Here is a 16,921-nt window from a genome sequence, read left to right as displayed (position 1 = left end):
TCCCCATTTGACCAGTGGAGCAGCTGGGGCTCACTAGGGTTCCATACTCAGCCACAGACCCACAGCAAATTAGTAGCAGAATGAGGGTTTGACTTGACTTCCCCCTGATTCCAGGGACCCAGGTTGTTTCCACTGCACTATGCAGTCATCCTGTCCTCCACTTCATGATGGTTTAGGGGCATCTTGTGCCCATTCTAAGCAGAATCTAATATTTGGTGGGTTCTTGACCTATTTTAAGTCATGAGTCTGCCTTTTCACGCTGAGTTGGCTTATGATGTCTCAAGTGGACTATTAGCTTTAGCATGACCTACTTCCCAACCTGTTCTTGTGCTCCTTCTTCCCAGAAGCCCCACTTTGATGGCCAACGTGATTCTGCCCAGAGGTATTTCTCTAAAATCATCTTGCTTTCGTGCACTCTGCCAGTGTCGTATAATACCTGGGCTTCACTTGTTCCCCCCTTACCGTTTATTTTTACATTGTCTGCAATAATTCCTCAAGCTCGTGGTTAGGGACAGAGACCCAGTAAGGCAGCAAGAGGGTATTATAGTGACTTCCTCGGTTCCCATCTAGTCACATCCACATGTTAAGCATGTAAACACATAGCACTGTGTGACTTCTTTCCTCTTTAAGGTTGTCCTTGATAGCACAGCCTTTGACTGCCTAGATTTCTGCAGCCATCAAATCAGAACCCAAAGGGAATCAAGAGGTCAGCCAACCCTTGACTGTACCACTGAGACCACCAATCGAGGACCAGAGAGGGTTAGCAACTTATCCAGGCACACACAGCTTATCAGCAGCAGGACTGGGAAGGCCTCTGGTCTCCCAGCTTGCAGCCTAGAGCTTATCTTGCTGCTGATGGCTACCTCCTGCCTGCCTCAGTTGATGAAGCAGGGGCCCGTCCCCCTGCCTGTGGAGTGCTTACCTTGGAGCCCTTTTCATGAATGAGACCAGATGTAGAACTCCACATTGATCATTTCTGTCCCTCCCCTTTCTGCCTTCTGTTAAAGGCAGCCCCCCAGCTCCCAGCTGGCTCCTGTCCCCTCCCCCAGCCGGGAGAAGTTATTACATGAAGAGATCAGCTTACCAGTTTTCTTCAGAGCAGAGGCTGAGCTGGGAGCTCCGGGCAGTACATGAGGGAGAGCGGAGGGAACCAGTGCGGTGCCTAGCGGAACTCCAGGGCTGGAATCCCGAGACACAAGTGCATCTGCTAGCTGTTAGCACTTGGCAGACGGAGTTCTCCTCTAGGGTAGTTCTAACTTTGGGTAATAATGTTTGTCAGCTACCTGATATTAACATTGCTCCACGTTCAAACAGCAGTGTTAGCAAGACCTGGGGGAGAGGTAAGCCAAATAAAATATCTTGTCAGAAGTTGTATTTTTGTCAGCATTATATTTCCTCTTCTATCTACCAAGAGGGATCAGGGAAGGGGTTTTTATGGTGTGCAAAGAGTAATGCTTTATTTTGCTGTTTTAGGCTTGCCTTGCCTTTTCTTATAGAAAGATTTCTTTGCTTCTTAAAAAATCTTGTAATTTCTGAAACCTTTTTCTGGTACAGTGGCCACACCAGGGGATTGGCATGGCCTTGGTGACAGATACCTGGAGCATGTACACTTCTAATTCTGCTGTTGCCGGAGGCGGGGGGGGGGAGTACTTGTCAGATTCCAGTAGGGACTGTTACCTGTTGAGACTATTTCTCCAGTATTGCTTATGCATACTAGAGGAATTGCTTTTCTTTGCTGCTTTGCATTATGTTTTCATCCTTTTTAGCTTTGATGTGCTTGGGGGGGAAAAGTCTGTGCTTAACTTAGTATCATAGGTTTGAAGAAGGATAGTGGTGTATAATAGGTCTTGGAGCATCCCAGATCTACCATAGACAGGAGGCATGTTTAAGACCCATGAGGATGATTTATTCTTATTGACTTAGCTCATGTTTGCTGGATACATTTCTGAACATCATAGGTGCCTGTAGGAGCCAGTTTTTGACACAGGCAGAGATTGGAAAGGATGATCATATGGGCTGGAGAGGGAAGCTCTTGGGTGTAGCCACCCTCACCTGCAAAGAAGCCTGCAACAAATTTACCTCATCCACTCCTTTTACTTCTTGTTCTGATGAAAAGTCTTAGAGACTGAGGGCTGAGTTATGAAAAGACAACCTTTTTCCTGAATCCGTCTTCCCTTTGAAAAGCCAAGTGCAAACTCTATCTCCTAGAAATGCCACGGGGCCACTTCACAGCTCTGCCTTTTGTTAGCATTTCAGGGACAGAGAGAACTCTGAAAGCCTCGCGTAATGACTTTCCCTTTTCTAAGAGGAGTGGAAGGGAGCTGCTCCCAAATACAGGCTGCAGGGCAAGCTGTGGTTGCAGCAGGCTCGTTACTCCATTCAAAGCAGACATGTGGGCAGAGGCGTGTGGCCACGGGTCATTTGTCCTAGGCTTTTAGCCTATTAGTTACCCGTGTCCTTTACAGATATTTTCTGGGCCTGTTGGGTGGGGGCTGTGGGTAGGAGGTAGGGGTCTTGAATGGGAGCTGGAGGAACTGAATTGGGTTAGTGATGCTGGAGGCTGAAAGCAGACAGACCATTGCCCTCTAGTTGCAGTTGAAGTTCGCAACTTCCCTGTTGATTTTTCAGTGTGGAGAGTAAATGACAAATGGGCTGGCCTGACTCAGCCTGGAGCACTTAAGCATGTGAGGGGAGAGCTCATATGGAAAATATTTCTATCACCGCTGCATGCGCATATGGTCTGGGGAGACCCCCGTACGGAGCAAATCACAGCGCTCCAGCAGCCCCTCAGTGGCGTGCCAATTACTCTTATTAACAGCGAGGCGAACTGCAGGCTCCAGTTACCTGCACACAGCTGGCTCCTGGGGACTCTGCAACGCGTGTGCTTCGATCCTTGTGTCACATTCGGAGAGGGCAGTGGCTCTGTTTCACTTTACAATCAGCACAGCAGATGAAAAATGAAAGGGGATTACATGGGCTCATCCAAATCTTGACTCTGTTCAGACAGTGCTCAGCGTGCGGGAGAGGAAGGCAGGAGTTCTGTCTTTTGAGTTAAAGTGTGTGTGCTTAATAGTCAGAAAAACCAATCAGAGGCGATGAATGCCTGCTGTCTGTTCCTTTGTTCTAGCCTACTATGCTAAATAAAGACCCTCCCATGCCTTTTCCTCTTTTCCTTCTAGTTTTTCTTCCTTCCTTCCTTCTTCCTTCCTTCCTTGTGTACTGCTGTAAAATCTTTGCTCCAAAACTACTGTGCTCCTAGAAAACTGTACAGTTAGGATTCCTTTCCCCTTGTTGGAAATGAAACGATGAGGAAGGAACATAATTATGAAATGCCCCTCCCCTCCTTAAGCAGAATGTCATTTATACAGAGCTTTGGAGAATGTGACATTTCTTTATTAACAGCGGCTTGTTTTACGGCCATGTTACTTACAAAAGGAACCTGTAAATATGTGGCCCCATCCCTGTGTCACCCAGGTTTTCATTTTCTCGGCCAACCAGTCTTCTTGCAGGTTTTGATTATCTTTCCTTTGCATGTTCATAAAAACACATGAGGAAAAGGAAGGAAGGGGAAGACAGTGTTATACGCATCGTGGTACTTGGCTGGCTGTGTTCTCAGTGCGGATGGGCGCAAACTCTGGGCAGCAGCTCAGGCTGTTTCCTAGGGGGGTGAGGTCCTGCCAGATCACCAGGGGCTGGCAGGTGGTGGGAGGAGATGGTGTGGTTCAAAGCAAACCTTATTCAGTGTCCTGTTGCTGGCACTGTTGGCACTGGTATGAGGTCACTACATGTTTGGAGAATAAACACGAGGAACACTGTTCCTTCTTTAATTTTCTGGACGCAGGAGCATTAAACTAAGAACACCGAGGTCCCTGGAGTGCCTCTGCCCTTGTCACACAGGACAGCGTTGGTACACAGCGTGTACAGACTGTGTGCATCTCTTGAAAGAAAGTAAAGGACTGTGAGTCACGCTGGACTTTAGGTGCATTTCTCAGTGTGGGAAACATGCTAGGACCCCAGTTTCTTTGCAGCACGCCACAGAATGGTGAGTGGGGATGTACCTGTGCATTCCCTGAACTTGGACTTACCTTCTCATAGAAGGCCAATGTTGCTCAGTCGCTCAGTCGTGTCCAGCTCTTTGTAACCCTAGGGACTGCAGCATGCCAGGCTTCCCTGTCCTTCAGGGAATGAAGACCAACGAGATACTGTTATATGTGGGGAGCGATGAGGAAGGAGCTAGAAACCTATATAGTTCTGTACACTGTGGTGAGACAGATTCTTAGAAGAGAGTCAAAAATATATTTATTTTCATTTTGATGAAGCAATTTGGCAAAACCTATCAAAATTAAAAATAAATATCTCAGGGTACTTCCCGGCAGGCCAGTGGTTAAGACTTCACCTTCCGATGCAGGAGGCGTGGGTTCAAACCCCGGTCAGAGAGCTAAGATCTCATATGGCCCATGACTGAAACACCAAAACATAAAACAGAAGCAATATTGTAACAAATTCAAAAAAGACTTTAAAGATGGTTCACATTTAAAAAAAAATCTTCTAAAGATAAATAAATATCTCAGCTGCTAACAGTTATGGGTCGTGCCTTTTAAAAGAACAGATTTTATGGTATGTGAATACTATCTCAATTTTTAAAATTAAAAATAAATAATAAATATCTCTTCAACTCACCTTTCCCATTTCTAATACCTTATCATATAGATTGTCTCTGAATTTGCCCTCTAAGCCACCTTCCATCATGTGGCTGTTACAATAGCCTAAATGCCCCTCAGTAGGGAACTAATGAGCCTGAAGTCCAGCATGACTCACAGTCCTTTACATTCTCAGGGGATGCACACAGCCCATACAAGCGGACACCAATGCTGTTCTCTTGTGAAAGGACAAAGGCATTCTAGGGACCTCAGTGTTCTTAGTTTGATGCCCCTGCAACCAGAAAAGGAAAGACAGAACAGTCTTTCTCTGTGTTTGTTCTCCAACCCATGCACGGACCCCAGCCTGGGTTGTTCTGTGCTTGGCTAACAGCCACCAAGATGTTCAGAAAGAATGGGGTACCTCTTACATGCACTGATAGGAAATGACTCCCAGGATATGTAAGAAAAGAATGACGTATAAAATGCTACCCTTTGTTTAACATGTGTTAATATCTTTGTCCTTCCTCTCTCTGGGAGAATATATGAGAAAATGGGGGAGAATGTAGCATGGCTGGGGAAGGAGAGCTGGTGAAACTTACAATTTATTATACACTTTTAGTTCCTTTTGAATTGTGTGTAGTAAACATGTCTTATCTAGTTAAAGAATAATATTAAAATATACGATGTAATAATAAATCACTTGGTAATAAATAAAGCATGTGATATAACAGATAACATCCTCAGCATTTGTTCATAGCCCATGCTAAGGTGAAGTATACATGAGCTAACAGGCGTAACACTGAAGTCAGTTCAGCTAAATGATTCCTTTAGGGCTAAAAGGATTCTTTAGCTGGTTAGTTCATTCATTTAACACCTACTTATAACCGTCCGTTTTCTCGTTCTTTAAATTCTTTTGAATTGGATGATAATTGCTTTACAATGTTGTGTTGGTTTCTGCTGTACAACCACATGAATCAGCTACAAGTATACCTATATCCCCTCCCTCTTGATTCTCCCTCCCAACCCCTCTCCACCCCACTAGGTTGTCACAGAGCACCGAGTTGAGCTCCCTGTGTTATACAACAGCTTCCCACTGACCGTCTGTTTTACATATGGTAATACATAGATTTCAGTGCTACTCTCTCAGTTCATCCCACGCTCTCCTTCTCTGGCTCTCTATACCTGCATCTCTATTCCTGCCCTGCAGGGCGGTTCATCAGTACCACTTTCCTAGATTCCATATATATACTTTAATATACACAATATCTGTTTTTCTCTTTCTGACTTATTTCATTCCATGTAACAGGCTCATGGTTCATCCACCTCAGTTCAACTGACTCAAATTTGTTCCTTTTTATGGCTGAGTAATATTCCATTGTATACTTGTACCTTAACTTCTTTATCCATTCATCTCTTGATGCACATCTAGGTTGCTTCCATGTGCTAGCTACTGTAAATAGTGTTGCAGTGAACATTGGGGAATGTGTATTTTTCTCAGTCATGGTTTTCTCAGGGTATTTGCCCAGTAGTGGTATTGCTAGGTCATATGGTAGTTTTACTCCTAGTTTCTTAAGGACTCTCCATAGTGTTCTCCATAGTGGCTGTATCAATTTGCATTCCCATCAACAGTGCAAAAGGATTCCCTTTCCTCCACATCCTCTCCAGCATTTATTATTTGCAGATTTTTTTTTTAAGTTTTACTTTTCTTTTCGGCTGCACTGGGTCTTCATTGCTTCATGTGGGCTTTCTCTAGTTGCAGAGAGCAGGGGCTACTCTCTAGTTTTATTGCATGGGCTTCTCATTGTGGTGGCTTCTCTTGTTGCAGAGCGTGGGCTGTAGGCACGTGGGCTCAATAGTTGCAGCTCACAGGCTCTAGAGCCCAGTTGTTTTGGCACATGGGCTTAGTTACTCTACAGCATGTGGGAGCTTCCTGCACAAGGGGTTGAACTGGTGTCCCCTGCATTGCAAGACAGATCTTAACCACCGGACAACCAGGGAAACCCTGTTTGTAGATTTTTTGATGTTGGTTCCATTCTGACCTGCGTGAGGTGATATCTCATTGTAGTTTTGATTTGCATTCTTCTAATAATGAGTGATGACACATTAGCTATGTTAAGGGGTGATTGAAAGGATTACCACCCACCAGCAGACTCACAGATATGGAGGACAAACTAGTGGTTACAAGTGGTTACTAGTGGCAAGATAGCAATGTAGGATTAAGAGGTACAAACTACTGTATAAAAAATAAATAAGCTCTATGGGTATATAGGAATAGCACAAGGAATATAGGCAATAACTATAAATGGAGTGTAACCTTTAAAAGTCATAAATCTCTGTGTTGTACACCTGAAATTTATATAATATATAAATATAACATTTATATAATATTGTAAATCAACTATTTCATTTTTTTAAAGATTTTTAAAATGTGATAGTATGTGCAGAGCTCGCAGCTTGATAAGCCAGGCACAGAGTGAACAGCACTTACTGGCTTATCACTACAATTTCTATTGCAAATGCTACCAGGGTGTGCCACCTCAGTGCCGGAAAAAGGAAGACAAAAACATAAGGTTTTTGTCTTGATGAGCTTATACTTTAAAAGGGGGACAGGGTGTAAACAGTTAATGATTATACAATAAGAAACTCTTTAGTTTGCAAGTGCAAAGGCAAAGAAGCAATGAAATCTGCCTAAGAAAGTGAAGAAAGACTCCAGAAACAATGTCAGTTTGAAAAACTCAAAGAGTTGTGCATTGAGGGTCTTCACCGATTCACAGTGATTCTTTAACTCAGCATATAGTTGCACATACAGCTATGAGTTATCACAGTGCCAGGACACAGAGCAAAGTCAACAAAGGAAAAGGTACATGGGGTGAAGCTGAGGAGAAAGCAGGAGAAAGCTTCCAAGGATCTTCTCCCAGTGGAGTCACACAGGCCCCACTTCATCCCCCCAGGAATGTGCTTTGACAACACTTGTGAAATACTGCCAACCAAGGAAGTTCGTAGAGACTCAGCGCCTCGGGTTTTTGTTGGGGGCTGGCCACACAGGCACTCTCTGCCTGCCGTGTACCAACATTACACACTCCCACAGGGAAACCTCTCTTCAGCATAAACCATCTTGTTCACATAATATATGCAAGTGAGCCACTCCTCCCAGTTCTGGGAATGGTGAGCTCTGTTCCAAAACCTAAGTTCCCGGATGCTAGCCAATGGCCAACCTCATAAGCAGATGTTTCTAAAGAACAGTCAGGTCTGCTATGTTAACTCCTCTGCATGGATAGGTAGGCATCTTAAGGGGAAAAACAGGGAAGGAGGATGTTCTTGGCAGAGGGAAAACATCTGTAGAGTCACAGAAATAAGAAAGAATTTAGCCTATTCTGGAAACAGTTCAGATTACAGAATGTGAGGAATGTGTCAGGAGATTTGTCAGTCACCTGGATCCCAAGGGTTGGAGTTTTCTGTGCCTTTGGAAGTTCCAGAAATTCTGTAAAAAAGAACTGGAATATAATTGCTTATAATATGTATGTGTTAGTTTCCACTATACATTGAAGTGAATCAGTTACATGTATGCATACATTCCCTCTCTCTTGGACATCTGTCCCTACAGTCTTAAGATTATATTTTCATGACACGTCATCTTGGTTACCATTGTATAACATTTTCTTGGTCATAGGTTATTGAAATTATTTCCCAAGGATTAGAATAAATGAAACAGTGAAGATAGCAGTGACTGCCTTTCTGAGAAGGTCACCATCATTAATACCTGAAGTATTATTTGTGGCAAATAGGAATGAAGGATCAATGTCATACCCTGAGTGACTGATTCTTTGTGCATAATTCTCAGTGGCTCCACCTTTTTCTCTTTCTTATGAGAAAAATAAAAAATGAACTATGTGGAACTGATTTGATAGTGCAAGACCTGAGTTTGAGCCTTAGGTCTACCATGTCTAGCCATATGACTTTTGGCAGGTTTTTTTAATTGGAGGGTAATTGCTCTATAATGTTGTGTTGGTTTCTGCCATACAACCATATGCATCAGCCATAAGCATATATATGTATATATACATATATACCCCCTCCTTCTTGAGCCTCCCACTCTAGGTCATCGCAGAGCACCAGGCTGAGCTCCTTTGTTATACAGCAGCTTCCCGCCTAGCTATCTATTTTACACATGGTGATATATATATATATATATATATATATATATATATTTCAACGCTACTCTCTGAATTCGTCCCACCCACTGCTTCCTCTGCTGTATCCAGAGTCCGTTCTCTATGTCTGCATCTCTGTTCCAGCCCTGCAAATAGGTTCATCAGTACCATTTTTCTAGATTCCAGATATATATTTTTTCCTTTCATTATGAAAATTTATTGTTGTAAAAACAAATTCAAGCAATAAAGAAATGCAAAGAATGAAAAGTTAAAGGTTCCTCTTTACTTTCACTCACTTCCCAATTTCTCCCCTAATGAAGCCATCAATAACAATTTGGCATCTGTCCTTCAAGAACCATTCCTACACATTTAGAAGCATAAGAATGTGTACATATGCCTAAGACGTGCAAATAATGACTTTTGCTTCTTTTCTGAGACATGGTGCCTCTTGTTTCTGCCTTTTGTCTAATGCAATTGCTAGAATTCCCAGTATACAGTGTCGAATTAGCACAATGAAAATGAACATTCTTGTCCTCTTCTGCACTTAAATGGGAAAGCTTGTAATATTTCATCACTAAGTGTGATGCCTGCCAGATATTTTAAGTAGATAAATTTTATCTAGTTTTAATTTCCCTTCTATGTTTTTATAGAAAATGGCTGTTGAATTTTACCTAACTCTGTTTACCTTCATAAAATGATATGATAAAATCTTTTCATCTACTTAGGGAATTATGTTAATAGATTTCTTAATGTTGGATTCTCTTTGCATTCTTAGAACTTAACTTTCTTAATCATAGTGATTTATTCATCATTTGCTAATGGATTTTATTTGTGAATATTTTATTTTGAAATTTGTCTTTTTTTAAAAAATGAGTACTGTTGGTTCATGGGTCTATTTTAATGGGCTAGACTGGGTTTTACTAGTTTTGTAAAGTACATTCAAAAGTTTCTTATAATTTAGTGTGCTTTGAAAAATTTTAAATAACAGAGGAGTTAGCCTTTTCTTAAAGCTCTGTTGAACTCAGTCATATTCAGTTCAGTTCAGTTCAGTCGCTCAGTCATGTCCGACTCTTTGTGACCCTATGAATCACAGCATGACAGGCCTCCCTGTCCATCACCGACTCCTGGAGTTCACTCAGACTCACACCCATCGAGTCGGTGATGCCATCCAGCCATCTCATCCTCTGTCGCCCCCTTTTCCTCCTCCCCCCAATCCCTCCCAGCATCAGAGTCTTTTCCAATGAGTCAACTCTTCACATGAGGTGGCCAAAGTACTGGAGTTTCAGCTTTAGCATCATTCCTTCCAAAGAACACCCAGGACCCATCTCCTTGCAGTCCAAGGGACTCTCAAGAGTCTTCTCCAACACCACAGTTCAAAAGCATCAATTCTTCGGCGCTCAGCTTTCTTCACAGTCCAACTCTCACATCCATACATGACCACTGGAAAAACCATAGCCTTGACTAGACGGACCTTTGTTTTCAAAGTAATGTCTCTGCTTTTGAATATGCTATCTAAGTTGGTCATAACTTTCCTTCCAAGGAGTAAGCGTCTTTTAATTTCATGGCTGCAATCACCATCTGCAGTGATTTTGGAGCCCAAAAAATAAAGTCTGACACTGTTTCCACTGTTTCCCCATCTATTTCCCATGAAGTGGTGGGACCAGACACCATGATCTCAGTTTTCTGAATGTTGAGCTTTAAGCCAACTTTTTCACTCTCCTCTTTCACTTTCATCAAGAGGCTTTTTAGTTCCTCTTCACTTTCTGCCATAAGGACTAGATCTGATAGATAGAGTGCCTGATGAACTATGGACTGAGGTTCGTGACATTGTACAGGAGACAGGGTCAAGACCATCCCCATGGAAAAGAAATGCAAAAAAGCAAAATGGCTGTCTGGGGAGGCCTTACAAATAGCTGTGAAAAGAAGAGAGGCGAAAAGCAAAGGAGAAAAGGAAAGATATAAGCATCTGAATGCAGAGTTCCAAGAATAGCAAGAAGAGATAAGAAAGCCTTCCTCAGCGATCAATGCAAAAAAATAGAGGAAAATAACAGAATGGGAAAGACTAGAGACCTCTTCAAGAAAATTAGAGATACCAAGGGAACATTTCATGCAAAGACGGGCTCGATAAAGGACAGAAATGGTATGGACCTAACAGAAGTGGAAGATATTAAGAAGAGGTGGCAAGAATACACAGAAGAACTGTACAGAAAAGATCTTCATGACCAATATAATCACGATGGTGTGATCACTCACCTAGAGCCAGACATCCTGGGATGTGAAGTCAAGTGGGCCTTAGAAAGCATCACTATGAACAAAGCTAGTGGAGGTGATGGAATGCCAGTTGAGCTATTTCAAATCCTGAAACATGATGCTGTGAAAGTGCTGCACTCAATATGCCAGCAAATTTGGAAAACGCAGCAGTGGCCACAGGACTGGAAAAGGTCAGTTTTCATTCCAATCCCAAAGAAAGGCAATGCCAAAGAATGCTCCAACTACCACACAATTGCACTCATCTCACACGCTAGTAAGGTAATGCTCAAAATTCTCCAAGCTAGGCTTCAGCAATACATGAACCGTGAACTTCCAGATGTTCAAGCTGGTTTTAGAAAAGGCAGAGGAACCAGAGATCAAATTGCCAACATTCGCTGGATCATCCAAAAAGCAAAAGAGTTGCAGAAAAACATCTATTTCTGCTTTCTTGACTATGCCAAAGCCTTTGACTGTGAGGATCACAATCAACTGTGGAAAATTCTGAAAGAGATGGGAATACCAGACCACCTGACCTGCCTCTTGAGAAACCTATATGCAGGTCAGGAAGCAACAGTTAGAACTGGACATGGAACAACAGCCTGGTTCCAAATAGGAAAAGGAGTACGTTAAGGCTATATATTGTCACCCTGCTTCTTTAACTTGTATTCAGAGTACATCATGAGAAACGCTGGGCTGGAGACAGCACAAGCTGGAATCAATATTACCGGGAGAAGTATCAATAATCTCAGATATGCAGATGACACTCAGTCATATAACCAGCTCTTTTATGGAGTGGTAGCCTTTGATTACCTTTTTTCCTTCTTTTTTGTTTCTAAAATATGCATAATATTTAGTATATTACAATATATATTATAATATATAAGCAAGTCATAAAGCAAAATAATAAAACAAAATCTAAGACCCCACCACCCAACTAAAGAAATAAAACATTTTCAATACTCTGTGTTGCTCCCAGGTACAGCCTCCTCACTTCTCTCCCTCAGAGAGAAACATCATTCTGAATTTTATGATTGTAATTTCTTTGCTTTTTTAGAAATAATACATACATATGTATGTATCTCTAATGAATATATTGTTTGATTTTGTTGGATTTTGAGTTACAAAGACACACTATCTTGACTTTTTTTAGTTCAAATTGATTTTTAGTCAACAGGAGAATGCATATATCTGTGGTTCATTCATTTTCACTGCTACATAGTATCCTTCTATGTGAATATACCATATTTTTTCCTGTTGATAGATCTGGAGTATGAACATTTTGGAACATATCTTCACATATATGTGCAAGGATTCCTTTTGGGTGTATACCTAGGAGTTGAGTTCCTGGGTCTTCGAATATGTGTTTCTTTAACTCTACAATATGCTGTCAAATTGATTTCTTTTTAAAACGTTATTTATCTTATTTTTGGCAGTGCTGGGTCTTTACTGCTACACAGGCTCGCCACTAGTTGCAGTGAGCTGGGGCTACTCTCTAGTTCTCATTGCAGTGGCTTCTCTTGTTGCAGAGCATAGGCTCCAGGGTGCCAAGACTTCTGTAGTTGCAGCTCCCAAGCTCTAGAGCGCAGGCTCAATAGTTGTGGCGCACTGGCTTAGCTGCTCCATGGCATGTGGGATCTTCCCAGATCAGGGATCGAACCCTTGTCTCCTGCATTGGCAGGCAGACTCTTTACCACTGAGCCACCAGGGAAGCCCTGACAAATTGATTTCTAAAAGGTTGTATCACTTTTCACTTCCACTAGCAGTGTTTGCTGCTGCTGCTGCTAAGTCGCTTCCATCGTGTCCGACTCTGTGCAGCCCCACAGATGGCAGCCCACCAGGCTTCCCTGTCCCTGGGCAAGAACACTGGAGTGGGTTGCCGTTTCCTTCTCCAATGCAGGAAAGTGAAAAGTGAAAGTGAACTCACTCAGTCGTGTCCGACTCTTAGCGATCCCATGGACTGCAGCCTACCAGGCTCCTCCGTCCATGGGATTTTCAGGCAAGAGTACTGGAGTGGGGTGCCATTGCCTTCTCCAAGCAGTGTTTAAGAGTTCTCAATTATCTTTCTCCTTGTCAATGTTTCTTGCTGATACAGTAGGTATAAAATGTTATTAGTGTATGTTAACTGACACTTCTCTGATCACTAACTCTTGCAATATAGAATAATTTTTACATGTATTCCAGTTATTCATGTTTTCTCTTCCATGAAACGCCTGTTCATGACTATTTTCTGATTTTAAATTTGGTTCTTTTTTTCATCACTGATTTAAGTGTTCTTTATGTATTTTCAGTATGAATCCTTTGCTTGTTATTCCATAAACTGTTTTCTCCAATTTGTGGCTTGCATTTAAATGTTTATAGTCTTTTGATAAACAGAAGTCTTCAGTTTTAGTGTATTTGAATTTATCAGTTTTACTTTGTTGTGTTACATCTTTGTCATGTTTAAGAAATTATTAATCCCAAGTTTATGGAGATATTATCCCAAATTCTCTTCTAAAATTATTGAAGTTTTGCATTTCACATTTATGTCTTTAAACTTGCAATTGGTTCATCTGCTTAATGTGAATAAGGGATCTAATTTCATTTTTTCCCATATTGATAATAAATTGTTGCAGGACCATTTATTGAAGTCTCTCTTATTCTTACTTTGTAGTGTGTCTTAGCTATTCTTAGATATTCTTTATGAAATTTGAAGTTAAATCTTCAATTTTCCTTGAAAAATCCTTTAGAAAATTTTAGCAGAACAGTATTGAATCTGTGGATCAATATAAGAGCACTAACATCATCCCAATATTGAGTCCTTATATCCATGAACATACTCTAAGCCTTACATTTACTTAGGTCTTCTTTGAATTTTTTCAATAAGGTGTTATAACTTTACATAAATGTCTTGCACACTTTTAATTTTAGATTTATTCCTAGCTACCTTATTATAGTTTTGTTATTGCAAATTATTTATTTTTAAATTATTTTTTATTTTTGCTAATGCCTAGAAATGCAAATGATCTTATACCAAAGCAACTCGCTAAACTCTCTTATTAATTTAAATCAATTATCTGTAAGAACATCTATGATTTCTGAGTACATAATCATGTCATCTGTGAATGACTTTGAATAAGGACCACTTGTTTTTTTTTCCTGTTTCAATTCTTTTACGTTTTATTTCTATTCATTTTATTGCACTTACTAGAACCTCCAATATTATGTTGAATAGAGCTCATGTTATTTTGTTCCTTAGTTAATGGGAATACTTCTGCTGCTGCTGCTGCTGCTAAGTCGCTTCAGTCGTGTCCGACTCTGTGCGACCCCATAGATGGCAGCCCAGCAGGCTCCTCCATCCTGGGATTCTCCAGGCAAGAACACTGGAGTGGGTTGCCATTTCCTTCTCCAATGTATGAAAGTGAACACTTTGCAATTTAAAATGAAGTTTATTGAAAGTGTTTGGTTGTATCAGGTTGATAAATTCTCTTCTTTTTGTTAAGGGATTCTTACTTTGATCATGAATAGGTATTGAATTTTACCTAAGACATTGCCTCTGTCTCTTGAAATGATCATATGATTTTCCTTCTTTAATCTGTCTATTGCAGAAATAGACATTATAATGTTAAGCCATCCTTGTATTCCAGGAATAAATCCTACTTAGTTACGATATATTTTGATTTTTATCAAATTAATTCTACATGTGACAGTTTTGTCCAGAGGGTTTTTAAGAATCTGTATTCATGAGTGAACTAGTAACTCTTCTTTCTTCCTTTCTGGTTTGTTTTAAGGCTATACTAGCCTCATAATTCACTTCAGAAGTATTTCCTTTTTCCTGGAAATGTTTTAATAAAATTATTATAATCTATTTATAGAAAGTCACATGAAAAAACGGGCTTGGCTTGGTGTGGGGGTTTCTTTTGTTTTTTCCTAAGGGGAAATTGTAAACCACTGATTCAATGTGTTGAATGGTTATAAGAAAATTAAAGCTTCCTGTTTCTTCTTGGATAATGTTTGAAAGTTATGTATGTCTAGGCATTTGTCCATTTCATTTATCTTTTCTACCTTTTTAACATAAATATGTTCATTATATCCTCGAATTATCTTCTCAGATGTTGCAAATGTCCTTAGTTTTTCCTCACATGTTCCTTTACGACTTCTATTTTATTGACCATTCTCAGGAGAAGTCTGTCAAATTTATCAATCTTTATAAAAAATCAACTTTTGGCTTTGTTGAGCCTCGGTTCTTAAGCTTTGTTTTCTGTTTGATTCTGCTCTTCTTTTTACTTCTACCTTCTTTGAATTTATTCATTTGATTTTTTCCTTTAAATAATTTCTTTAACTCCTTAAATTTATGGTTAGCTCATTAATTTTCAGCCTTTAATCTGTTCTAATATAAGCATTAAAGATGGTTTTTTTCCTTGAAATATCACTTTTGTTGCATCCTTAACTTTTGATATATAATATTTTTATTATTTATTTAAAGTGATTTTTAAAACTGTCATTATGATATTTTTTGGCCCATACATTATATCATATTTTCAAAAGTATTAGGCTTCCCTGGTGGCTCAGATGGTAAAAAATCTGTCTTCAGTGTAGGAGACCTGGGTTCAATCCCTAGGTCGGGAAGGTCCCCTGGAGAAGGGAATGGCTACTCACTCCAGTATTTTTGTCTGGAGAATTTCATGGACAGAGGAGCCTGGCAGGCTACAGTCCATGGGGTTGCAAAGAGTTGGACACAACAGAACCCACTTTTCAAAAGTATGGCCCAGTTCATTTCTAACTTGATTACCTATGGTCAGACACAACCAAGCGACTGAACTGAACTAAACTGATGGTCAGAGAATGGGGTATCTGTAGTGCTTTTTCTTTTAAATTAGCTGAAACTTGCTTTATGGCCTTGTATATGGACAGACTTTGTCAACATATTGAGTGTGCTTGAGAAGAATGTTCATTCTGATATTAATAACTGGGTATGGGACTTTTTATGTAGGTATTCAATCAAGATTGTAGATAGAATTTTTCAAGTCTGTGTCTTTGCTAATGTTTGTCTGTTTTGTCTATCAATGTTTGAGAGGGACATGTTGAAATCTCCCACCAGCTGCTCTGCTGGCCGATGGAGGAGATGAGGCATGACTGAGCTCGCTGTTTTTCAAGTAGTTCTGTCCTTGATATTAATGACCACTCTTGCTAAATAGCCTCTCCTGTTCATTGTACCTGTGGTTTCTGTGTTTAGAATTTTTTCCATCCCTGTAGTAGTCTGTTTTAGTAGTTTTTTCTGCTGTGATTTTTTTGCCAACATACACTTTTTAATATTCAGAGATTCCTCAAAAATGTTTTATCTGTTGATTATATCCTTGCTTCTTTTATAGTTGTTTTTACAACATATATATGTTTTCTGCTATATGAATGAAATTTGTAGAAGAAAAGAGAAAAACAAATAATTTTGCTCAGTCTACCATCTTGACCTTTGTCAGATACATTTTTATCCTTTCTTCTTTTCTTCCTTTTCCTTTTTCTCGAAGCATGTGTTTATAGGACAAAGACTTTTTCTAGACCTCTGTTTCCTCATCTGCAAAATTGGTATAATAGTAGCATTCATCTCAAGGCCATATAAGGAACATTAATAAGATAATGTCAATGTAAGTGCTTTGCAAACTGTAAAGATCTATACAAATAGGAATATGACCTTAAATATGACCTTTAGCACCTTTCTTTTAACTTTCCTTTTATATAGCTAATGTAAAGCAGCTCAGCTACTTTAGAGAAAAGTGATTAATCATGGTTGGAATATCATGAGAGACACAAACAAAATTTTAGTAGCCACTTTTTAAGAAAATTACTTGCCAAGAAATGTTGGGTACCTTAATAGAAAGTCACAAATTTTATAAATGGAAATATTTA

The 16,921-nt window shown here is 40.2% G+C and overlaps 1 protein-coding gene across 1 annotated transcript in view; it reads left to right on the top strand.

Annotated features, from left to right (window-relative positions):
* The first annotated feature begins 1,132 nt into the window (after positions 1-1,132).
* LOC120860849 (thrombospondin type-1 domain-containing protein 4-like) overlaps positions 1,133-16,921 on the top strand; it is a 227,672-nt gene continuing 211,883 nt past the window's right edge. The window contains exon 1 of the mRNA XM_040236558.1: positions 1,133-1,340. Within this exon, the coding sequence (XP_040092492.1) occupies positions 1,269-1,340 (72 nt within the window). The 5' untranslated portion in view covers positions 1,133-1,268. The remainder of the gene's footprint in view (positions 1,341-16,921) is intronic.

Source organism: Oryx dammah, unplaced genomic scaffold (genome assembly GCF_014754425.2).
Source record: "Oryx dammah isolate SB20612 unplaced genomic scaffold, SCBI_Odam_1.1 HiC_scaffold_11208, whole genome shotgun sequence".
Lineage (NCBI taxonomy): Eukaryota > Metazoa > Chordata > Mammalia > Artiodactyla > Bovidae > Oryx > Oryx dammah.
The sequence above is the reverse complement of the archived record's forward strand: the minus strand, read 5'-3'. Positions and strand labels throughout refer to the sequence as shown.